General features: G+C 45.2%; 1 protein-coding gene across 1 annotated transcript in view; it reads right to left on the bottom strand.

The window, feature by feature from the left end:
* Positions 1–16,833, bottom strand: part of PLEKHO2 (pleckstrin homology domain containing O2) — a 69,778-nt gene extending 52,945 nt beyond the window's left edge. Inside the window, exon 1 of the mRNA XM_069766333.1 lies at positions 16,601–16,833. Within this exon, the coding sequence (XP_069622434.1) occupies positions 16,601–16,609 (9 nt within the window). The 5' untranslated portion in view covers positions 16,610–16,833. The remainder of the gene's footprint in view (positions 1–16,600) is intronic.
* Between the last annotated feature and the right edge of the window lie 9,658 nt (positions 16,834–26,491).

Raw genomic sequence — 26,491 nt, 5'->3', positions numbered from 1 at the left:
CCGGAGTATTTTTTTCTGTTTGTTGTTGTGTTTTTATTTAGTGCTATTTTTTCTGGTGTTACAAGGGGGTGTCGCTCACAGGATCCTCTGGGGCGCATCTTTAGGCTGATCTGCATTATTAACCTGTGAGCCACGTTCCCTTGGTAAAGACCATAAAAAGTAGCACTAAATAAAAAGGCCCATATTTCTGGACTCTAATGGCGGAATTAAAAAAAAAATGGAATACTCACGAGAGCAGAAGAAATAAAATAAGAGCAAAAAGTGTCTACTTTTAACCTGGTGATGGGTCTTCTCTAATATCATTTTCACTCACAACATATACTACCACCATTGCTATCTACATTGCAATGAGCGCAACATTAGGGGGATATTTTTGTCTTTCCTTTTATATGGATGTTATTCCATCTATCCCCACATCGATCCCTTAGCTGCTTCTCTTCTTTTATCCCACATTACTCTTTTTAGATGATTTTTATATGTTTAATATAATAAAACATACTTTTTTGCTTGCTTACCTCTCGTATTTGATTATCTCTATTTTCAATAATTGTTAGGTGTCGTCTTGGTCTCATTATGTCAAAATGTGAACAGCATGATGAGGAGGACTTTGTAATACTAATTTTTTAATTGAACCCGAAATATATTGGGCGATTTATGGATCAAACGCCTGTTGTGAATTTTGTCATTAAGTTCCTTGTTAGAGAACAGCAAGTTGAGCAAAAAGTACTGAAACATTGAACGGCTGGACACGGAGATCCACAAGTTTAGAGATGGTCACATTAAGTTCACACCAATATTTCGCCGGAAAGCCAAATATCCCTAACGTTTTGTGAGTAGGGTGCACATATAAAATGTAAAGATGGCATGCATGTAGAAGTTGGGTGCTACACTAGGTGCTATATCTGCTGTTGAGTTGCGGTACTAGTACAACTCAGTTCCGCTCGCTGAGTCACCAGTGACTTCTTACATGTTGCTTAACTAAGGGTACCGTCACACTATAACATTTCGATCGCTACGACGGTACGATTCGTGACGTTCCAGCGATATCGTTACGATATCGCTGTGTCTGACACGCAGCAGCGATCAGGGATCCTGCTGAGAATCGTACGTCGTAGCAGATCGTATGGAACTTTCTTTCATCGCTGGATCTCCCGCTGTCATCGCTAGATCGGTGTGTGTGACACCGATCTAGCGATCTAGCGATGCGATCCAGCGATGCGTTCGCTTGTAACCAGGGTAAACATCGGGTAACTAAGCGCAGGACCACGCTTAGTTACCCGATGTTTACCCTGGTTACAAGCGTTAAACTAAAAAAAAAACAAACAGCACATACTTACATTCTGGTGTCCGTCAGGTCCCTTGCCGTCTGCTTCCCGCACTGTGACTGCCGGCCGTAAAGTGAAAGCAGAGCACAGCGGCTGTACTTTCACTTTCACTTTACGGCCGGCAGTCACTGAGTGCGGGAACCAGACTGCAAGGGACCTGACGGACACCAGAATGTAAGTATGTGCTGTTTTTTTTTTTTTAGTTTAACGCTTGTAACCAGGGTAAACATCGGGTAACTAAGCGCGGTCCTGCGCTTAGTTACCCGATGTTTACCCTGGTTACCCAGGGACCTCGGCATCGTTGGTCGCTGGAGAGCTGTCTGTGTGACAGCTCCCCAGCGACCACACTACGATTTACCTACGATCACGGCCAGGTCATATCGCTGATCGTGATCGTAGGTAAATCGTATAGTGTGACGGTACCCTAAAGGGCAGAGGAAATTACTAAATGCTAAGAAATAGCATGAACTAGGCTTTAACAGTGACTAAATAAGTCTGGGGCCTGGCATGCTTCAAGAAGTGTCAGAAAGTAAAAAGAAAACAGACACAAGTAAAAAGGTTGTTTCTACAAGTTAACTTTGCTAATTAACTTGAGTAACGAATTTAATACACAATCCAAGACATTGTCAGGTCTTGGGGAGCTTGAAGCCTTAACCCATTACTTGCCAAATTAAAATTTTTACAAGTACGGGTCCTTCAGAAAAGGGCGTCCCAATATTCAATTAAAAATGACAATGACATGATTACCTATTTTGAAAACATTCATTTTACAAACACAACACAAAAAATTGGACCTAATTATAAAAATTATAAAATCTTAGTTACTAGAAGCTAAAGATTAGGCATCCCCAAAAAAGGACATTGGTAGACAATGGGTTAAAGGGAATCTGTCACCAGGTTTTTGCTATGTAATCTGAGAGCAGCATGATGTAGTTGCAGGAACCTTAATTCCAGTGATGATGAGCGGTTTACTGCAGTTATAATAAAACCACAGTTTGCTCTGCTGCTGATCTACCAGTGCTCTGAATGCTGAGCTTTGTATAACCCCGCCCACACCACTGATTGGCAGCTTCCTGTGTGCACTGTGCATAGGCAGAAATCTGCGAATCAGGGGTGAGACATAGTCGGACTACCTGGCAGCAGGTTTCCCAGTCCTCTAGTAATAATCTCCTGCTGATAAAACACTAAGTAGCCCAGTAAGTGAATCAGGATCTCTGCCCCTACAATATACTTATCTCAGATTATAAAGCAAAAACCTGGTGACAGATTCCCTTTAAGCCCACCATACACATCGGATGGAACAATGGTTCGGCCGTCTCTCCCATACACAGGAGTGCATTGACGGCTGAGATCTTCCATATTCTCTATCAGAGAGTCAATGCCAGTCATGTCTGGTGGCAGCTTATCTGTGGGTAAGCCAAAGGATCTGTAGTCCAAAAGCAGACACGCTGGATCCTTAACTTCTCTGACTCTCAATTGTCTGGAGTTGTCCTACACATTAACCCTGCTGTACTGTTCGGGTCAATATGACCCGAAATGATTTTTGAGACCCTGTAGATTTTTTTATGAGGATTTGAAACTAGTGGTATCTTGACATCTCCTCATTTGTGGAGCTCTATATATTTTTTTTGTTTGTTTTTTTTGTTTACTTTTTGCTACACGCTGATTGTTACACTTGTACTGTTCGGGTCAATATGACCCGGTAGCATTTTATACTGTTCTACAGGTCTCTGATTATTTCTGACTGCAAAAGTTATGTTTTTTTTATGTGTACTTCATCTCAAAATGGTGGTGGTTTCACTGTTCTTATCAGTTAACAAGTAATTATTTAGTATTAACCATTTGCTGTTTGTGAGAGAGGAGACTGGTTGTCTATCATTCAAAGGCTGGGGGTTTCACTGTCATCAGTAATCAAGTATTTATTTAGTCAAATGCATTTTCAGTTTGTGAGAGAAGACACTGTTGTCTTATAAATTGGACACCAGTCACTTGACTTACACCCTGAAGATAAGTCCTGTGAAAGAGACACTGGAATCTGTGAGACAGAGCACTGAGCTGTGAATACACATCTTTACAGGTATTCTTTTTTTTCCAATACTTGGATAAAAATGTTTCTAAAATGTCTATTGACTGACGCTGTGAATACATATCTTTACAACTATTCTTTTCTTTTCCAAACTTAGGTAATTCTAATGAGCACAATGCACCATGACAACGCCCTAAGTGATAGAGAAGACAGAAAGCCTGACATTATTTTGGATTATAATGCCACAAAGGGAGCAGTTGATACTTTAGACCAAGCAATATCAACATATACATGCAAACGCAAAACCAATCGCTGCATAAAAGAAGATTATTTCTTGAAGAATTGGGCAAATCCCTGGTTAGGCCATATATTGAAAGCAGAAAAGTGACCACCAGAAGTGAAGGAGCAACAGCCATTGTAAAAAGTGTCCTGCATGCTCAAGAAAGAAACTCCACATCCACGGCCTCCACCAGCACAGCTACCAGCAGGACAGCTACCAGCAAAAAAAGGAAGAGATGTAGCTTCTGTCCATCTTCCTGTGACAATAAGACTAATCTGACATGTGCTGGATGTTCAAAATATCTGTGTAAAGGACATGTGTCTTATTATTGTGTTCGGTGTAAAAACGCGTGAACATGTTCAGTTTTTCTTTTTTCTTTCTAAAAAGGTTGAAGTTTTTATGATTTTTCATTTGTTGAATTATAAATATTGTTTTCAAAAAGTTAAATTTCATGTTTTAGTAATAGTAATGTAAAGCTTCTTTGCTATTTGTGTGCAGAATGCCAACAATCAAAGATAATTGTAAAAAGCCTGTGTAACCTTTTTATGAAAAAAAAATAAATTATTGAGTTTAAATTAAAATTTTTCATTTGTTTATGATCAACCATGTTCACATACAGTATAATAATGAAAAAAGTATTCAAATAAAACACTTAGAGTAGCTAAAAATCAAGAATTAATTGGTCGGGTCATATTGACCCGGGAACAGTACAAGTGTATAGCAAATGCGAACAGAACAGCAGGGTTAAACTGTCAGACTAAAGGTACCTTCACACTGGCCAACTTAACAACGATGCCGCCTGTCAAACTGAACGATATCGCTAGCCAGGACGCTGCAACGTCACGGATCGCTAGCGATATCGTTCAGTTTGACAGGCAGCAACGATCTGGATCCTGCTGTGACATCGTTGGTCGGAGCAGAAAGTCCAGAACTTTATTTCGTCGCTGGATCTCCCGCAGACATCGCTGAATCGGCGTGTGTGACGCCGATTCAGTGATGTCTTCACTGGTAACCAGGGTAAACTTCGGGTTACTAAGCGCAGGGCCACGCTTAGTAACCCGATGTTTACCCTGGTTACCAGTGTAAATGTAAAAAAAAAAAAACCACTACATACTTACATTCCTGTGTCTGTCGCGTCCCCCGGCGTTCTGCTTCCCTGCACTGTCAGCGCCGGCCAGCCGTAAAGCAGATTACAGCGGTGACGTCACCGCTCTGCTTTACGGCCGGCCGACCGGCGCTCACAGTCAGTGCAGGAAAGCAGAACGCCGGGAGACAGACACCGGAATGTAAGTATGTAGTGTTTATTTTTTTTTACGTTTACGCTGGTAACCAGGGTAAACATCGGGTTACTAAGCGCGGCCCTGCGCTTAGTAACCCGATGTTTACCCTGGTACCAGGGGACTTCGCATAGTTGGTCGCTGGAGAGCTGTCTGTGTGACAGCTCTCCAGCGACCACACAGCGACGCTGCAGCGATCGGGATCGTTGTCTAGATCGCTGCAACGTCGCTTAATGTGACGGTACCTTAACATGTCGATATCGGCAGCTTGTCAACCATTAGTCAAATATAAATGGGGTCTTTAGGGAATGTTTACACTCAGGCAGTCAAAAAACACAAGTTTTCTTTTGGAAGCTGCTTCAGGAAAATCCTTCTTCTGGTAGTTTTTTGAGAAGGTTTTAGTTTCCTGAAATTATTTTTCAGCTTTGTGATTGGACAATGCCTCCTTTGTAGCCTTTTCCATCATCTCCCAACAAGTGTTTTTTAAAACCAGAAGGAGGGTTCCCCAACCTATAGCTTGGAAGCCGCATGTGACTTGCGGATCCAGGATGTGCGGCTCCCAGTTGTCCAACACATTAACACCAGGTATAGCAAACAACTATGAAGAGCAGGCTTCCAGATGGTGACTTTTGTGAGTAGCTTCACACAGAAGAGCAGATCTGGATTTGCATATACAGGCCTTTTACTGGCAGTTGAAAGATAAAATAAAGGGGTTGTCCACTACTAGGACAACCCCTTCTAAATCTGAGTGTTTACCCCCCAATAAAAACACATACTCACCACCCATGCTGGCACTGTTCCAGCGGTGTAGGCACTTGCACTACCAGGGCTCACGTGAAGTTGTTATGTCACATAAGCCCATCGCCCAATTACTGCTTGCGGTAATGTCCCCATCTTTGGACGTATCGAACATCAACAGAAAGTTAGAGAGCAGCCATAGCCCTGACTTCCTGTTGGTGATACATCAAAAGGCGGGGACAGTATAGTCAGCGTTGATTTGGCGCAGGGCTCATGTGACATAATAACGTCACATGAGCCCCGGAAGAGCGACACTCCTGGAACATCGCCGGCTCTGTAGTTCTCCATATTCATGTGCACTGTGTAACCCCGCCACCACCACTAATTGGCAGTTGTCTGCCTATGCACAATGTACACAAGAAGTTGTCAATCAGTGATTTGTGCAGAGTTTTGAACAGCTGACATGTGCCTCTAACAGCCGCGGGTGGAATTGCGATCCACCTACCGCTGTTAACTAGTTAAATGCCGCTGTCAAACTCTGACAGCAGCATTTAATGCGCGCTTCCAGCAAGCGTGCCAGAAATCCAGCCCATTGGTGACCTCTTCATGTGATCGTGGGTCATCAATGGGTTGGCATGACAACTTGACATGGTATGACAGACCTCTACGGTTGTCACTTCTGGATTGCAATGAGCGCTGCCCAGTGGTTGGTGCACATAGCAAGTCAGCAATTATGCTACATACAGGCGATCTGATCATTGCCTGTACGTAGCAGAGCCGATTGGGTTATGGCAGCTTCTAGTCTCCCATGGAGACTATTGAAGCATGCCAAAAGTAAAAAAAAAAAGTTTTTACAAATATTTAAAAAGTTAAGAGAATATAAAAGATCAAATCACCCCCCTTTCGCCCCATTCAAAACAAAAAAAATAAAAAAACAAATTTACACATATTTGGTATCGCCACATTCAGAATCACCCGATCTATCAATAAAGAGAAAAAAAGACAATACGCCATATTTTTTTTTGTCATCGCAACATTGCATTAAAATGGAATAATGGGCGAGCAAAAGATTGTATCTGCACCAAAATGGTATCCTTAAAAAACGTCAGCTCGGCATGCAAAAAATAAGCCCTCAACCGATCCGACGCTACGGGTGTCAGAAAATGGCACCATTTTTTTTAAACAAACTTTGGAATTTTTTTTCACCACTTAGATAAAAAAAGAACCTAGACATGTTTGGTGTCTATGAACTCGTAATGACCTGGAGTATCATAATGGCAGGCCAATTTTAGCATTTAGTGAATATGATAAAAAACAAAAAACAACTGTGAGATTGCACTTTTTTTTGCATTTTCACTGCACTTGGAATTTTTGTCCCATTTTGCAGTACACAATACGTTAAAATCAATGGTGTCGTTTAAAAGTTCAACTCGTCCTGCAAAAAACAAGCCCTCACATGGCCATTTTGACAAAAAAATATAAAAGTTATAGCTCTGGGAATAAGGGGATCAAAAAATTAAAATGCAAAACCAAAAACACCTCTAGTCATTAAGGGGTTGAGTATAAACATCACTGGCATTTTCCTGAATGATCTTCTGCTGCAAAAACACTGTGGGTACAGCAGCATCTAAAAGGGGCTATGTGCACATACCCAAAAACTTTAGGCTCCACTAGACCTGAAAGTATCAGGCTGCAGTCACTGTCTCGCTCTATCTCACGTGTATGGAAGCATTACATCTATGTTGGACAGATACACAAATTCATGCAGGGTCAATTTATAGAAAAAGGACCTCTGGCGCCCAGCTCGGTCATGCCAGTGCCAGCTATTTGTCATCTTTCAAGTGAGCAGTACTCTTGCCAGTTTGGCTGTTGTTGTTGCTGCACTGTTTGCTTCTATGTGCCATTGTATCTTGATGCTGGACCACAGCGCTGCCAGGGGGAAGATATTGACCTGTGAGATTTGTTAATTTCCAGCTCACAAATGGACTTATGTTCAGTGCAGTGATATATGTGTTAATTAGTTGTTTATTTCTAGCGTTGCATTGCATGTTTTGTGGGTGTGTAGAGAATGCCGAATTATGCTCACGCCGCAGCAGTTTATGAGTTCCTCGTCTGCTGTCTAAGGCCAGTCTCACAGGTCCATATAATTCCGGTACCAGAGAAAACGGTACCGGAGTTATCCGTGTCCGTGTGCTCATGTAGGCCATCCGTGTGGGATCCGTGTGATGTCCGTGAGTACGTTTTTAGGGTCCGTGTGCTGTACGTGTGCTGTACGTGTGTCCGTATCCGTGTATTGCAACAATTTTTACAATTTTAACCCTATGACAGGAAAAACGCACATGGACAGCATCCGTGTGCAGTACGTGTTTACACGGACCCATTGACTTTAATGGGTCCGTGTGATCCATGCGCTCCCACGAACACTGACATGTCTCCGTGTTTTGCAAAAGGACACACGGTCCGTGAAAACACGCTGACATAAATAATAATAATAATAATAATTTTATTTATATAGCGCCAACATATTCCGCAGCGCTTTACAAATTATAGAGGGGACTTGTACAGACAATAGACATTACAGCATAACAGAAATACAGTTCAAAACAGATACCAGGAGGAGTGAGGGCCCTGCTCGCAAGCTTACAAACTATGGGGAAAAGGGGAGACACGAGAGGTGGATGGTAACAATTGCTTTAGTTATTCGGACCAGCTATAGTGTAAGGCTCAGGTGTTCATGTAAAGCTGCATGAACCAGTTACCTGCCTAAGTATGTAGCAGTACAGACACAGAGGGCTAATACTGCATAAAGTGTATGAGAACATGATGCGAGGAACCTTTTTTTTTTATTTTTTTTTTTATTATAAATAGGCCACACAGGGATCGTTAGGTTAATGCATTGAGGCGGTAGGCCAGTCTGAACAAATGAGTTTTTAGGGCACGCTTAAAACTGTGGGGATTGGGGATTAATCGTATTAACCTAGGTAGTGCATTCCAAAGAATCGGCGCAGCACGTGTAAAGTCTTGGAGACGGGAATGGGAGGTTCTGATTATTGAGGATGCTAACCTGAGGTCATTAGCGGAGCGGAGGGCACGGGTAGGGTGGTAGACTGATACCAGGGAGGAGATGTAGGGTGGTGCTGAGCCATGGAGTGCTTTGTGGATGAGGGTAGTAGTTTTGTACTGGATTCTGGAGTGGATGGGTAGCCAGTGTAATGACTGGCACAGGGTAGAGGCATCGGTGTAACGGTTGGTGAGGAATATGATCCTGGCAGCAGCATTCAGGACAGATTGGAGCGGGGAGAGTTTTGCAAGAGGGAGGCCAATTAGTAGAGTTACAATAGTCCAGACGAGAATGAATAAGAGAATGAATAAGTGAAACAGTCACTCTGACATGTGCAGAGACACCTTTATTTTAATGTGTCTACATGAGTGAGTGTCTCCGGTACGTAAGGAAACTGTTACCACACGTACCGGAGCGACTGACATGTGAAACCGGCCTAAGTGACTAAGGGCGGCTGGGTGGAGGGTCAGGGTATTTAGGGGGGCTCCATCAAGAGTTGGTTGCAGGAGGCCTGTGTAGTAAGCAAGAGCCATGTTAATGAGTAGTTGCTAGCAGATGAGTAGTCAAAACATATTGAAATATTGATACGTATATTGCACCAGGTAACAGAGGGTACATTGGGTACATTGCCTCTGTGAGTGACCTCGGCAAAGCAGACCATCGGCCTGTAAAAGAGATGAGGAAAAGAGGGTCTGATTGTGGATGTGGTCCTGATTGTGAGGATTAGTGCCATAGTGCACATACAAGAGGGGGATGTCCAGTTGTGCAAGTGGGTAATATGTGGTGAGGGCCACGGATACAGAAAGCAGTTGCAAACACCAGTGTGAGGTTGGGGTCACACTAGCGTAGAATATGGACGAGAGCTATGCGAGAAAACATCACATAGCACTCGGACAGCTGATGATGAATGGGGAAGCTCACATCACCATTTCTTTTCTCGGGCGTATTCAGCATGCTGCGATTGTACACGTCTCGCTAATGCAAACTTATGTGTGCAAGAAAAAAATTGGACACCACACGGACCATCGCCGGTGTAGCTTTTGAGAAATACGAACACATTTTCCTCATTTCAGCCCATTGAGCCATTAAATTCATTGGGGAAAAGCAGTGAGAAATGTAAAGCCATACGGATATATAGGTGCGAGAAAATCACATCATCGCATTGGAAACACATTACACACGGATGAACATACGAAGAACAATTGTGCGACTCTCGGCTGAGAAAATCTGACCGATTTTTCATACGTTCAGTGTGACTCTGGCCTGAGAGTGAGTATCACAGACAGAATCGGGCAAGTGGTGCTAAGAGTTAAGCAGAACCTGAAGTATGGACTGACAGTGTACTGCACGTCCAGTGATGTCGACTACATGGCAAAACAAGCTCAGGCACACCAAGAATACTGAAGAGACCAGAGAATGTATATATTTTTGGTAAAATTCTGTTATGTGATGATAAAAGTACAAGTGCCTCCATATAGGAGTTGTCCACTGCTTGCTTGGACAACTCCTTCTCATTGTCCATGTGGCTGCTGTAAAGAATATCTCTAAGGCCAGAGTCCCACTTAACACATGAAAAATTGGTCCGATTCTCTCGGCCGAGAGTCGCACAAATGTTCTCCATGTGGTCATCAGTGTGTAATGCGTTTAGAATGCGATGATTTTCCTCGTATCTATGTATCCGTACAACATGTGTATGGCTTTACATTTTTCACTGCTTTTCCTCATTGAATTTAATGGCTCAAGGGGTTAAAATGAGGAAAATGTGTGCGTATTTCTTGCAAGTCACACTGATGGTCTGTGCGGTGTCCGAGTTTTTCTCGCACCCATAGGCTTGCATTGGCTGCGATTTCACTCGCACGTAGAATACACTTGAGAAGAAAACGGTGATGGGAGCTGCCCCATAGATTAACCGTGGTCCGAGTGCTATGTCATGTTGTATCGCATAGCACTCGTCCGTATTATACGCTAGTATGACCCCGGCCTTAATTTAATCAACAGGCAAAGTGACCACCACTATAATCATGCACAGAAAAACAAAAATAAATAATGTACATTCATAAAATAAAACAAATTACAAAAAAATATGTATCATTATCTGTTTTTTTTATAAAATAATATAGATGATATATTTGCTTTGTAATGTTTGTAAATTATTCTTCTAAAAACACTGGACTCTGGTATTGCAGCTCAACTCCAATTAATTAAATGGTGCAGTCATGTATTTCTAATTGTGGGCAGCCCTTCAATGATTGATTTTGTTACTCTGATCTATTGTTCTGTTCAGTTATGGCAGATTTAGACGAGACAATAATCAGCGAATGAGCATTCATAGAAATGCTCGTTCCTAACTATCTAAACAGTTTGGCAATCATAGAAACAACAAGCAATACATTTGTTTGGCGGGTTCCATGATTTTTATGCAGACATAAGTCTCGGTCCACACACAGGAGGTGTGCGTCCGACAGTTGATGCCGAGGCATCTGTCCAGTATAGGGACCAGCTGTAAGGAAACATATAATATACTGCATGGTAGACTTTTTTTTGCCGTGTCCCTCTGTACAGGAAAGTGCAGTCCCATGCATTTTACTATACCGGTAAGGAAATGGTATGCGGCACCTACTGGCCAGAAGGAGGCTGGAGAACACACTTTGGGCCTCCGTCTGGTGATTGCAATCACGTCACCTATGATGACATCATACTATATGTTGGGAAAAGCTCTTGGCATATATTATAGCCTAAATGCACAGATGCTATGCGCACAAAGCCTGACAAATATTGTTATTGGCAGCACATCTCTCTATGTAAACGTGATGTGCTGCCGACAATAAAGAGTAAAGAGTCATCTGTATTTGTAGAGTGTCTAAAGCTACAGAAAAAAAGCTGCAAAACAACATCATGATATATTGATGACATCTGGAGAATTCACCATTTAAAGGGATCCTGTCATGTAAAAAAACACTATGGGTAATCTGCACGCGAATAGTGTTCTTAAGGTACCTTCACACTAAGCGAGGCTGCAGCGATACCGACAACGATGTCGATCGCTGCAGCGTCGCTGTTTGGTCGCTGGAGAGCTGTCACACAGACAGCTCTCCAGCGACCAACGATGCCGAGGTCCCCGGTAACCAGGGTAAACATCGGGATACTAAGCGCAGGGCCGTGCTTAGTAACCCGATGTTTACCCTGGTTACCATCGTAAAAGTAAAAAAAACAAACACTTCATACTTACCTTCTCCTGTCTGTCCCTGGCGCTGTGCTTCTCTGCACTCCTCCTGCACTGACTGTGAGCACAGCGGCAAGAAAGCAGAGCGGTGACGTCACCGCTCTGCTTTCCGGCTGACCGGCGCTGACACAGGATGCAGGAGGAGTGCAGAGAAGCACAGCGCCAGGGACAGACAGCAGAAGGTAAGTATGAAGTGTTTGTTTTTTTTACTTTTACGATGGTAACCAGGGTAAACATCGGGTTACTAAGCGCGGCCCTGCGCTTAGTAACCCGATGTTTACCCTGGTTACCAGTGAAGACATCGCTGAATCAGTGTCACACACGCCGATTCAGCGATGTCTGCAGGGAGTCCAGCGACGAAAGAAAGTTCTGGCCTTCTAGCTCCGACCAACGACATCACAGCAGGATCCTGATCGCTGCTGCGTGTCAAACACAACGATATCGCTAGCCTGGATGCTGCAACGTCACGGATCGCTAGCGATATCTTTGTGAAGTTGTTTAGTGTGAAGGTACCTTTACACTGCGTGGCTGCGGCACTGAGATCCCCACTGCCAGGGGGGAATTAACTTTATTCCTCCTGGCAGACTAGCTCTTTAAAGTTAACCTGTCACCAGGTTTAGCCACCACCTTTCGGGGCTTATCTACAGCATTCTATAATGCTGTATATCTGCCCCCAATCCAACCTGCAAGGGAAGAAAAATAATTTTTATTATACTCACCTGCCAGGCAGTCCAGTCCGAGGGGCTTCACTGGTCTTGGTCCGGCGCCTCCCATCCTCTTACCATCCCCTTCGTGTGGATGATACATCCCTTCATCATCCACACAGTCTGGCACAGCGCTCCTGTGCAGGCGTACTTTTCTGCCCTGTCGAGGGGAGAGCAAAGTACTGCAGTGCGCATGCACTGGGGCTCTTTGACCTTTCCAGGCACTTGCGCACTGCAGTAGAAGTTCGACTGCGCAGGAGCGCGGTGCTGGGGAGATGCGTATACCACACAAAGCAAGCAGGAGGACGGCATCACAAGAAGAAGGGAGGCCCCGGACCAAGAAGAGCGGCACCCATCGGACCGGACCGCCCCGCAGGTGAGTATAATAAAAGTTGTTTTTCTTCTCTTGCAGGTCAGGTTGGGGGCTTAAATACAGCATTATAGAATGTGGTATATCAGCCCTAAAAGGTGATGGCTGTATCTCTTATCGGCCAAACTTGGTGACAGGTTCCCTTTAAGTCACGGGATGGCGCAGGTTCATTCACCGCTCTGTGTATAGTGAGCGGCGGCTGTAACTGCACCCCCGGTACTGATTGACAGACGGCCCTAATGATGAGCCGGCTATCAGCGCAGGTCTCTCAGTGCCAGCGCCGCACGATGTCAGTATGCTACTATCCTACAGATTAACCCTATATCTGTAGGTTAATAGCATTTAATCACTTCACCAGATCCCTTTACCACAATCTTATTTGTTCAGTTTCTCTGTTATTTTTAGAAAGTTATTAATAAAGTCAACACCGTCCAATACATTTGTAGCATAGAACTATGAATACCAATGTTTACTCATTATGTAGAACTATTGTATACCAGTTTTGTAGACATGATTTGAGCGGATCTGATCTACTGTTGTGAATTCTGTGGCAGAGCTCCCTCCTGTGGTCACAAGTGGTACTTCGGCTGATTCTCTCTGTGAGCTTCCGTTGGTGGAGGAGAGTGGTACTGCGGCTTCTGAGTTTCCTTCCTCAGGTGATGTGGTGAAGTCGTTAGGTGCTGCTCTATTTAACTCCACCTAATGCTCTGATCCTGGCCTCCAGTCAATGTTCTAGTATTGGACCTGTTTCCTCCTGGATCGTTCCTGTGGCCTGCTGCTCTGCATAGCTAAGTTCCGCTTTGCTTTTTTGTTTGCTGTTTTTTTCTGTCCAGCTTGTCTATTTGTTTTTTCTTGCTTGCTGGAAGCTCTGGGACGCAGAGGGTGTACCTCCGTGCCGTTAGTTCGGTACGGAGGGTCTTTTTGCCCCCTTTGCGTGGTTTTTGTAGGGTTTTGTGTTGACCGCAAAGTTACCTTTCCTATCCTCGCTCTGTTCAGAAAGTCGGGCCTCACTTTGCTAAATCTATTTCATCTCTACGTTTGTCTTTTCATCTTAACTCAAAGTCATTATATGTGGGGGCTGCCTTTTCCTTTGGGGTATTTCTCTGAGGCAAGGTAGGCTTATTTTCTATCTTCAGGCTAGCTAGTTTCTCAGGCTGTGCCGAGTTGCATAGGGAGCGTTAGGCGCAATCCACGGCTGCCTCTAGTGTGGTTGGAGAGGATTAGGGATTGCGGTCAGCAGAGTTCCCACGTCTCAGAGCTCGTTCTATGTTTTTGGGTTATTGTCAGGTCACTGTATGTGCTCTGACCTCTATGTCCATTGTGGTACTGAATTACCTTATCATAACAATCTACACTCTGTAGAGAAGTTTGTGCGTAAATCAATCTGCGATGCAGCAGTGTGAATTATTTGAATCCACTTCATATCAATTATTTCTGCAGATTTGACTAATTTATCCGCAGAGAGGTATAATCTATAAGGTTATTTGCATGTACATGCAGATTTTTCTGCTGATTTCTTGAAGATTCTACATTGCTATAGAAGGAGCAGCACTGTTGCTTGGAAAAGCAGGAGTCCTGGATTTAAAGGGAATCTGTCACCAGGTTTTTTTCTACCTCATTTTATAACAGGATAAAGTAGGAAAAGAGACCCTGAATCCAGCAATGTGTCACTTAGTTTACTGGGTGCAGCAATTTTGACACAATCAGAGTTCTTAGATTTAGCAATACAGCAGAGCTGATACAGCTAACCCCGCCCACATCACAGCTAACCACGCCCACAGCAGGCTCTCTATGTACATTGTCTATTGACAAGAGGACAGGGCGTGTGATACTGTGATACTGTGCGCATTAGACATGGCAGTGATAGTCTCCTAGTGATAAAACCTTTTGTGTAAGTAAACAGCACCTAGCTTGGTAAGTGACACATCATTGAATTCTGTGTTTTAACCCCTACATCATGGTGTCCTCAGATTACATAGCAAAAGCCTCCTGACAGATTCCATTTAAATCCCACGAAGGGCAACATTTGCAAGGAGTCTGTATGCTCCCCCATGTTTGGAGTGTAGGAGGAAACTGGAGTACCTGGAGGAAAACCATGTAAAGTCATACTGATGGGAAATTTAGATAGTGAGCTCCAGTAGCGACAGTGATGATATATGTAAAGCGCTGTGGAATATGATGGATACTCTATAAGTGAGCATAAATAAATATAACTATTAGTCACCTCTATATGGGTAATGTAATGGATTTACTTTAGTTATGGTCATCAGGCATCGTCTAGACCAGTGAGAAACAGGGATTACAATGTTAGACTAATGCATTGCAACCATTGGGTTTTAAATGATTTACATACAATCACATATTATATTATTATATTATTTTTAGTATTATTGCTGTGGCTAATAATAACAATAACATCTGCAAGGAGTTTGTATGTTAACCCCATATTTGCATGGGTTTCCTCCCACACTCCAAAGACATACTAATATGGAATCTAGATTGTGAGCTCCAATGGGGACAGCGATGATGATGTCTGTAAAGTGCTGTGGAATTAATGGCGCTATATGAGAAAAGCGTCATAAATAAATAAATAACAGTTACAATAATAATAATCCATAGACTGTAAGTCCGCAAGTCCCCTCTGTACCAGTCCGTCACTGTAAACCTGTTTACTGTAAATGATATCTATAACCCTGTATGTGACCCCCTTCTCATGTACAGCACCATGGAATTAATGGTGCTATATAAATAAATAATAATCTTATCAGACATAATGGGTATGTCATTTGACATTCTTTCGTAGCTTTTCTGCTATGCTTGTGTGAAAGTGATGGAGATGGAAACTTTTGATCAGCTGAAAACCATTGCTGCATTCAGAGGACAATCTGGGGGCAGCGCAGAGAAGCTGCGACAGCTTGACACCCAGCTGCTGTGGAGAACCCCCTTCTGCGCAGCCAAATTACGAGAACAGGACATGATGTCTCCCAGCACTACAGGACGACGGCTTGTTTCTATCTCCTCTTCCTACATTGCTGTTTCTCAGCCTCCAGCAGCACGGATATTAGTAATGGTGATGTGACCTCACTGTGGTTTGTATTTCCCGTCTTGTCGCTGCATTTCTAAGGAAAGGCTGAGATTTCCAGCTGGGATATGAGGCAGATAGCAGAGGGGGATCACAGGCAGCCCCTTGTAATGCTTGTGCTCAGCATCTTTATAACCAGGGTTCTGCGGTGCCAGCGCTAGAAGAAGACACCTACTTAACTGTTTCACATCTACGGAGAGGAGGAAGTCGTGTATCACGTATAACGAGGAGCGAAATAACGCTACCAAAAAGTAGCCCAGTTCTGCTGGTCTGCTGCCTGTAATGTTAGTCATTCTCTGCTCCCTTTATTTCAGACTAAGAGTGAAGTGGAAAATGAAGTTTACTTTTTGACATTTGGACTCCTCTGCAGTAACAGAAGATGCCCAGCTACAGCATCACTGCATCCCTGCGGAGGGAAAGGGTTAACAAGCCCATATTCAAGTAAGCGCCATTCGATAAAGCAGGTGACAGTGTGGAAGAAGGGGTTAATAAGAGAGGCTGGTGGATAACTTACATCTTCCATGGTGAGCCTGTCCCCAGGATACGCTGCCCAGCCCTAGGACCTCTCTACAGGAAGGGAAGCCAGATGTCGTCCTCCATGCACCCCCTTCTCCGCACACCCCACCCACCCAGGCTGGACCTTAGGCCCTGACAGGCTGAGCAAGAGGAACCTTCTGAGCCCCAGCTCTGGGCTCTCCTCCCTCAGATCTGCTCGATTCCTCTTTCTCTGCTGCTAACCAAACCTCTGCTTAAAAAACTTGGGTTTCCGGTGGTTGAGATGAAGTTGAGTCAGTGAACTGAAAGTAGAGAGCAATGTAGTAACTCTAACCCGGCCGTAAACCGTGGCGGCTCAAAAGACTGACTTGCTGCCAAATTACAGGTACAGCCGTACCTGGAGAGGCAATTTGTACTTACCGTCCACTTATTTTCATCCATGTGCCGTCTGTGTCTCCGTTTTTTACCTCTGTGTGACATCCAATTTCATACATCAACATTTTAAAAATGTACATGATCAAATACAGTTTCCCGGGTTATTAAAAGCAATGTATATGTAAAAATTGCATGCTATACAGATGATATGATTTTTTTAGTGCAATTTTTTTTCATATGAACTCTTGGTTTGACGAGAAAAACTCATCTGGACTGACCAATTCTATAACATTGGTCAGTGTGCTATCGGATTTTTACATTGACGGTACACGTCCGTATAATGATTGCATCTGAACGAGTCCTTTCACTGATACTTCAAAAAAAGGTTCAGTTCACCTGCTTCAGTGAAAAAAAAAAACATGAAAAAAATTGGAAGCAACTAGGATGACACCTGAGGAAAAAAAAGGAAATGATCTGTTTGTCTCAGATGGAAACACTCACACAGATGTATGAACGCAGCATGACATTCGCATATACTGTACATGTGTTCCTGTGCACCCTCGTTCTTTCACTTTGTGTTCTCCTCTGTTTTTGTTTCGACTAGATTGTATGAATTTATTTTAAAAAACCTATGCCGGAAAAAAGTTCTCCAAACATGTATATAAATGCTAAACTATTTTATTGAAGCAAATACAAATAGTTAAAAGATCGGAGAAGTAAACAGACCATACAGGAAATGAAAAAGCAAACACTGAGCAAATATAGTATATAAGTAGGTTGCGTCTATGCAAGACCTTGCAAATCAGCCTTAAATCAATAAGTAGGCAAATGCATGAGGTTACAATATTGATGGAATAGAGTCCTCATAGATAAAGTGCAAGGTGCAAATGATAAACCCACAGAACATGCAAAAAGATGCAGATAAGAGTACTGGACGGTGCTGGGGTTTGTTTCTGGTAACTCCCATGAAAAAACTTAAACCAAATAAATATAATAAAAATATAGTACCAATGGTAGAGAGTAAAAGTTTCACGAGAGAATCCAGAGACAATAAAAAATAACGCAGGCTGTCAAATAGGCATTTGTGAATAGTACCAATGAGAAATAAAGAGCTAAAAAGAACCTGAAGACCCACCTCTTCCGACAAGCCTACAACCTGCAGTAACCACCGATCGACCAAACCGCTGCATGACCATCTCTACCCTCACCTACTGTATTCTCACCCATCCCTTGTAGATTGTGAGCCTTCGCAGGCAGGGTCCTCTCTCCTCCTGTACCAGTTATGACTTGTATTGTTTAAGATTATTGTACTTGTTTTTATGTATACCCCTACTCACATGTAAAGCGCCATGGAATAAATAAATCAAAGCCATGACCAAGACCAAGATATAATACAAACAGAGAACAAGACCAGCACATCCAAGCTAGTGTGAACAGGCGCCAACCAAAAAAACATATAAGTTGAAAAACAATAAAGGTTGCACCATTATTTACCAAGAATGATTACTCTAGAACAGAGGTCCCCAAAGCGCCGCTGACAGCTAGCTTCGTGGCCCTGCGCCTGGTCAGAGCACGCTCTGTGACAGCTCGCAGCTCCCGGCAGAGAACATTATGCAGGACGGGGCGGGGCGTCAGGCGGGTCTTAGTGACACAGCCCTCCTGCGCAGCATGGTGTGTTCCTGACGGGGTGGGGCGGCAGGCTCTCCTCACTGACACGCCCAGTGGCGTATCTAGGGGGGCGCAGCCGGCAGGGGGGCGCAGTCGGGCCGCCTCATTCGGCGGTCCGCAGTGTCTCCCCCGGCGGCTGCATTCTGCCGCCCCCGGTCAGGGAGTCAGCTGTTCTCTGTGCCGACTGTCAAGCTGACAGCCGGCACAGAGAAGCTGCAGAGCGCCGGCTCCCAACAAGTGCAGAGGTGGAGGGGAGCCCCTGCAGGGTGGCTGTGACGGGCAGGGAGAAATCCCTGCAGCTCCACTGCCCAGCGATCTGTCTTCCTGCTTCCTCTCACACAGACGCGCCGCTGGATGACGTCATCATTCAGCGGCCGGCTGTGTCAGAGGAAGGCAATGAGCTGCTGTGGGAGAGTGCGAGGAGAGGTGAGAGGGGTGTGTGAATGTGTGTGTGAGAATGTGTGTGTGAATGTGTGTGTGTGATTGTGTGTGTGAGAATGTGTGTGTGTGAGAATCACATTCTCATTATAAATGTCATAATTATATGATAAGTATGCACTAAGCTCCACCCCTCCATAACTGGTCTTGCTTAAAGCCGGTCCCTGGTGCAAAAAAGGTTGGGGACCTCTGCTCTAGAACATTGAAAATGCATTACTGCCATAGAAAATAGGAAAACACATTCGCCGAAAAGGCAGCCGGATAGGACCAAGGGGACTAGACAGACGTCGCCCAACAAGATCTGAGGCTGCTGGCTTGGGACACTGTGTGTGAAGGCACAGGGCAGGAGAGGAGAGAAGAGACAGCCAGGAAAGGAACAGTACAAAGGGGTCCTGGTAAAGTGCATCCCAAACTAACTGAGAGCTAGCTGGACCACTGACCTGAAGGACACAGCACCCCGGCTGGGGAATAACATCTGAACTGTGAGTAAACTGTGGAAACTGCACCTTGATATGTCCTCTGAATTATTGCTGCGCCACCTGCCCTGCACTACAACATCCACCATCACTGACTTTAACATCATGGTTGCCCTGGGGCCCAGCTCTACCCGTGGAGAGCAGTAATAATTCTGTTGCATCACCATCAGCCCCAGTGGTCCCCTTAAGTAGCGTTGGCCATTCATTGCCGAACACCACGGGTGGCGTCACGAACAATCCCCATAAACTTTTTATTCCCCTTTTATTTCACTGACTTTTATTAGATGCCCAGGGCCATGGACCGGGTCATTGCTGCCACCACAACCCCCTTAAGAACCGTCGGACCGAGTACCCCATGGCCCTAGTGGGTGCTCCACATGCATGTGACTGGGGGCGCATGGCAGTGACATCATGCACTCCCGCTGCTTACATGCTAAAGTCAGCTGCTTACTTCAGAAGAAAAATATTTAGAATTGAGAGTCCTCAGTGGTTGATACCTTTTAATGGCTAACTGAAAAGATGGTAACAAATTGCAAGCTTTCAAGACTACACAGGTCTCTTCATCAGGCAAATACTAAAACAAATTCTGAAGAATCACATATTTATGCACAACATAGCATAGAAAAAAAAGGGAAAAACCATGGATAAGACAGGTGACATGAAGCAGAATTACCATGAGTGATAAACAGTTATGTCCATAAATATTGGGCCAATTCTTAGATAAGGATTGTTTTAGTGGGGTCTGGTTCTGTTGTGATGACCCCTCATAGTCTGAGGGGCAAGTTCTTTAGTTGATGTAAAAAGACATATATCCGTGCGACACATTCATTCCTGCAGTGAGAGTGTCAAAGGTCCTCATCAGTTTATATTCCCAGACTCTTCTCTCTTAGATTTGAAGCTACTGTACCTTTTAACACAAGTGATTTCATGTCCATAATGTTATGATTTGGGAGACTAAAATGTATTGCCACAGGTAGATCCATTCTTTTTTCTCTTGTGTGGCGGTGAGAATTCATTCTTGTTCTAAGCTTTTGCCCTGTCTCCCCCACATACAGACCCCCAGTTGGACATTTAGTACAAATAATTAGGTACACCACATTAGACGTGACGCAGCTGAACGTACCTGGGATCTTGTAGTCCTGATGTGAATTGGGGATCTTTATCTTGTCCGTGGTCATTATAAATTGACAGGTTTTACATTTTTTCTGATTGCAAGGAAAGGTTCCTGCAGCTGTTGGAGAGAACAGGGAGCTCTTGACAATGATGCTTCTTAGATTTGGGGGCTGCCTAAAACACAGTAGTGGTCTGGGTCTCAATTCTAAATATTTTTCTCTCTACTGGCTAACACGGTACCAAGATATATTTCTTTCCTGTACTTCAGAAGAGGACACCATGTGGTGGAAAAGTGAATGGGAGGTGAGTACAATGGGTTATTATTTTTCTATGCATTAAAGAACAGTGGCAGGAATGGGGGATATATATATATCGGGATGGGATATATGTATACCAGGATGGGGGATATGTATACCAGGATGGGTGATATAGATATAATACCAGGATGGTGGACATACATGTCAGGATGGGGCCCAGGTGATTTGCGGAATCGCAGAGAGACCCAGCAAAACTGGCACCAAACCAACAATGGCGCAGTCACAGACGCATTTGGAGCAAGCTGCCCCAGCTAAGTGAGCTTAAAGGGTTGGGATACTCTTCACTCTGCACTCAGTAAATGGGAGGGGGACTTTAGCAGAAGCTTTCCCAGGCCTGCTGTTGCTCCACACTGAGATAGTCCCGTTCTCTGAGCCAGCTGTCAAATTGACAGCCGGCTCAGGGAAAGTGCTGCACGTTGAATCCCAAGTTCAGCGGCGTAACTACCGCGGTCGTAGGGGTCACAGCTGCAATGGGGCCCGGAGTGCTTAGGGACCCACCCAGTCCAGCAGAGACTGGGCGGACCCGTAAGCACTCTGAGCTACAAAATGGGCCGCCGGCCCTTTAAATCTTCTGTACAGGCCCTGGTGCGTGTGCACTCTCTCAGTGCATGTGCGATTACGGGTGGGACTGCACTTGTCCCGCAGCAGAGCCCCTCCACAGCAGAGAGCCGCACACCACGACTATGGCTGCCACTGCTCTGTGCGCACAGGACCTGTGATGAGGTCACAGGAGGGGAGGAGTCAGGAGTCACATGATCAAGGGCCTCCGTGTAGTGCAGGACTCTGCTGGTTGTCATGGTGCTGGACGAGGTGCTGTGTGTACGAGGTGTACAGAGCGGAGCCGTGTGTGTATGAGGTGTTCAGAGCGGAGCCGTGTGTGTACGAGGTGTGCAGAGCAAAGCCGTGTGTGTATGAGGTGTACGGAGCAGAGCTGGGTGTGTACGAGGTGTACGGAGTGGAGCCGTGTGTGCAAGGTGTATGGAGCGGAGTCGTGTGTGTCTATGAGGTGTATGAAGCGGAGCCGCGTGTGTACGAGGTGTATGGAGTGAAGCCACGTGTGTATGAGGTGTACGGAGCTCAGCCGCGTGTGTAGGAGTAACTAGGTGTGGTTATTATACTGTACACAATATGTGTGTGTGTGTGCGTGCATGCGTAGCGCTGCGGGTGAATGTGCAGAAACGTAAATGGTTTTGTGTGTGTGTGTACGGGGAGGAGAGGCGAGGGCAATGATAGGGCTGACAGGGAGAGGGCAATAATTGGGATGGAGGAGAAGGAGGAAATGATGGATGTGGTGGAATGGGCAATGATAGGGGTGGGGGGAGAATGCAATGATGGTGGGGAGGAGGAAAGCATGGAGGTGGGGAGAAGAAATGATGGAGGTGGTAGAATGGACAAGGATGGTGGTGGTGGAAAGCACACTGATGATATTGGAGGGGGAGAAAATGATATAGGTGGTGGAATGGGCAAGTATGGTGATGGCGGCGGGAAGGACAATGATGATGGTGGTGGAAATGGCAATGATGGGGATAGTTGGGGAAGAGAAAATGATGGATATGGTGGAAAAGGCAAAGGAGGAAATGATGGAGGTGGTGGAATGGGAAATTATGGGGTGGTGGGGGAGAAAGCAATGATAGTGGTGGTGGAGAAGACAAAGATGGAGGTGGTGAAGAGAACAATGATGGGGTGGGGTAGAGGAAAATAATGGGCATATATGAGGAAACAGTACAGGAGAATGGGAGGCATGTATGACGAAATAGTACTGGGGAATTGGGGGCATGTATGAGGAAACAGTACTGGGGAATGGGGGGCATATCTGAGGAAACAGTATGGGGTATGGGTGCAGACAGTATGAGGAACGAACGGGGGAATGTATGTGGACACAGTATGAGTTGCGATGTGAAAAACGTATGTGTACAGAGTACGAGAGTGAGGGTGATGGGATTTGTGCAGACACAATGGGGAGTCAAGTGAGCAGGCTGTATAGAAAGTGAGGGGGTAAGTATATGAGGAGACAGTATGGTGAACAGGAGGGAGGGGAATAGTGTGAGGAGACAGTATGGGGACGAAAAGTGAGTCGGCACATTATAGAAACTGAGTAGTGGGGGCGTAGCATGGGGGGACAGTATACCAAGGAGGGGGAGTGTGATGAGAGAGTGCAGTATAAATACTGGGCCCTATAGGTGGGACACAGTATGAGAGGACAGTGTGAAGAGGGGGCCGGTATGGAAAGGTGAGGTCAGTGTGAAGAGCATGTACCATAAAAGGGACAGGGTGGGGGTCATATTTTGTGCAGACAATATAGTGAGTGGCAATTTTTTATTCAGGAGCATTATAATGACACTTGTATCTTTAAAGGGGTTGTCCACTACTTTCAATTAACCCCCCAATGTATCCCCCCGGGGCCCCTAATGAATTTTGTAAATACCTTCCGTTGCAGTTTTCGCCTGTGAGCGGCACTATGGCGGCGGCTGAGTCCGGGTGACCCCCAGGCTGCAGCCGCCGCTAATTTCCGCCGACGTCACATCAATTTCCAGACTCTGGAAATTGACGTGACGTCATGAGCAGGCGCAGTGGCGTAGGAAGGGGGGTGCGGGGGGGGGGGCGGTCCGCCCCGAGCGGCACAATGCGGGGGGCGGGCATCTAGCCCTGCTGGCACAAGCATCTTTTCATTCAGTGCAGGGCCAGGCAGTGCAGGCACATCGGGGTTAAGAATGCAGCGTGACTTTGTTTGTGGGCGGAGAGAGCTCTTCTCCTGCTCTGCTCCTCCGCCCGCCCCTTGCTGGCTGCTGTGAAGTGAACACTTATTAGGACAGGCAGATTCCGGAGTAGCTCCTTCCTTGCCGCCCTGAGTGAGTGCGATGTATCTTTGTATTCTGACAGTCTGAGTGACCTGGGGCGGCCACAGCTGATATATATATACTTCAGCAGCCGCCCAGGCCCCCAAGCACCTGTCCTGTATATGTATATACTGTATCTGTACAGCCTGCATGACAGTATATATAATATATATACAGGACAGGTGCTGGGGGCCTGGGCGGCTGCTGAAATATATACACTGCACAGTACCATCACTCCCCTGTATATATACACTGCACAGCACCACTGCCCTGTATATATACACCGCACAGTACCACTGCCCCTGTATATATACACCGCACAGTACCTCTGCCCTGTATATATACACTGCACAGTACAACTGCCCTGTATATATACACTGCACAGTACCACTGCCCCTGTATATATACACTGCACAGTACCACTGCCCTGTATATATACACTGCACAGTACCACTGCCCTGTATATATACACTGCACAGTACCACTGCCCTGTATATATACACTGCACAGGACCACTGCCCTGTATATATACACTGCACAGGACCACTGCCCTGTATATATACAATGCACAGGACCACTGCCCTGTATATATACACTGCACAGGACCACTGCCCTGTATATATACACTGCACATGACCACTGCCCTGTATATATACACTGCACAGTACCACTCCCCTGTATATATACACTGCACAGTACCACTGCCCTGTATATATACACTGCACAGGACCACTGCCCTGTATATATACACTGCACAGGACCACTGCCCTGTATATATACACTGCACAGTACCACTGCCCTGTATATATACACTGCACTGTACCACTGCCCTGTATATATACACTGCACAGGACCACTGCCCTGTATATATACACTGCCCAGGACCACTGCCCTGTATATATACACTGCACTGTACCACTCCCTGTATATATACACTGCACAGGACCACTGCCCTGTATATATACACTGCACAGTACCACTGCCCTGTATATATATACACTGCACAGTACCACTGTCCTGTATATATACACTGCACTGTACCACTGTCCTGTATATATACACTGCACAGTACCACTGCCCTGTATATATACACTGCACAGTACCACTCCCCTGTATATATACACTGCACAGGACCACTCCCCTGTATATATACACTGCACAGGACCACTCCCCTGTATATATACACTGCACAGGACCACTCCCCTGTATATATACACTGCACAGTACCACTGTCCTGTATATATACACTGCACAGTACCACTGCCCCTGTATATATACACTGCACAGTACCACTGCCCTGTATATATACACTGCACTGTACCACTGCCCTGTATATATACACTGCACAGGACCACTGCCCTGTATATATACACTGCACAGGACCACTGCCCTGTATATATACACTGCACAGTACCACTGCCCTGTATATATACACTGCACAGGACCACTGCCCTGTATATATACACTGCACAGGACCACTGCCCTGTATATATACACTGCACTGTACCACTCCCCTGTATATATACACTGCACTGTACCACTCCCCTGTATATATACACTGCACAGGACCACTGCCCTGTATATATACACTGCACATGACCACTGCCCTGTATATATACACTGCACTGTACCACTCCCCTGTATATATACACTGCACAGGACCACTGCCCTGTGTATATACACTGCACAGGACCACTGCCCTGTATATATATACACTGCACAGTACCACTGTCCTGTATATATACCCTGCACAGTACCACTGCCCCTGTATATATACACTGCACAGTACCACTGCCCTGTATATATACACTGCACTGTACCACTGCCCTGTATATATATACACTGCACAGTACCACTGTCCTGTATATATACCCTGCACAGTACCACTGCCCCTGTATATATACACTGCACAGTACCACTGCCCTGTATATATACACTGCACTGTACCACTGTCCTGTATATATACACTGCACAGTACCACTCCCCTGTATATATACACTGCACAGTACCACTGGCCTGTATATATACACTGCACTGTACCACTGCCCTGTATATATACACTGCACAGGACCACTGCCCTGTATATATACACTGCACAGGACCACTGCCCTGTATACATACCCTGCACAGTACCACTGCCCTGTATATATATACTGCACAGGACCACTGCCCTGTATATATACACTGCACAGGACCACTGCCCTGTATATATACCCTGCACAGTACCACTGCCCTGTATATATATACTGCACAGTACCACTGCCCTGCATATATACACTGCACAGTACCACTGCCCTGCATATATACACTGCACTGTACCACTCCCCTGTATATATACACTGCACAGGACCACTGCCCTGTATATATACACTGCACAGTACCACTGCCCTGTATATATATACACTGCACAGTACCACTGCCCTGTATATATATACACTGCACAGTACCACTGTCCTGTATATATACCCTGCACAGTACCACTGCCCCTGTATATATACACTGCACAGTACCACTGCCCTGTATATATACACTGCACTGTACCACTGTCCTGTATATATACACTGCACAGGACCACTCCCCTGTATATATACACTGCACAGTACCACTGCCCCTGTATATATACACTGCACAGTACCACTGCCCTGTATATATACACTGCACTGTACCACTGCCCTGTATATATACA

Source organism: Ranitomeya imitator, chromosome 4 (assembly GCF_032444005.1).
Source record: "Ranitomeya imitator isolate aRanImi1 chromosome 4, aRanImi1.pri, whole genome shotgun sequence".
NCBI lineage: Eukaryota > Metazoa > Chordata > Amphibia > Anura > Dendrobatidae > Ranitomeya > Ranitomeya imitator.
The sequence above is the reverse complement of the archived record's forward strand: the minus strand, read 5'-3'. Positions and strand labels throughout refer to the sequence as shown.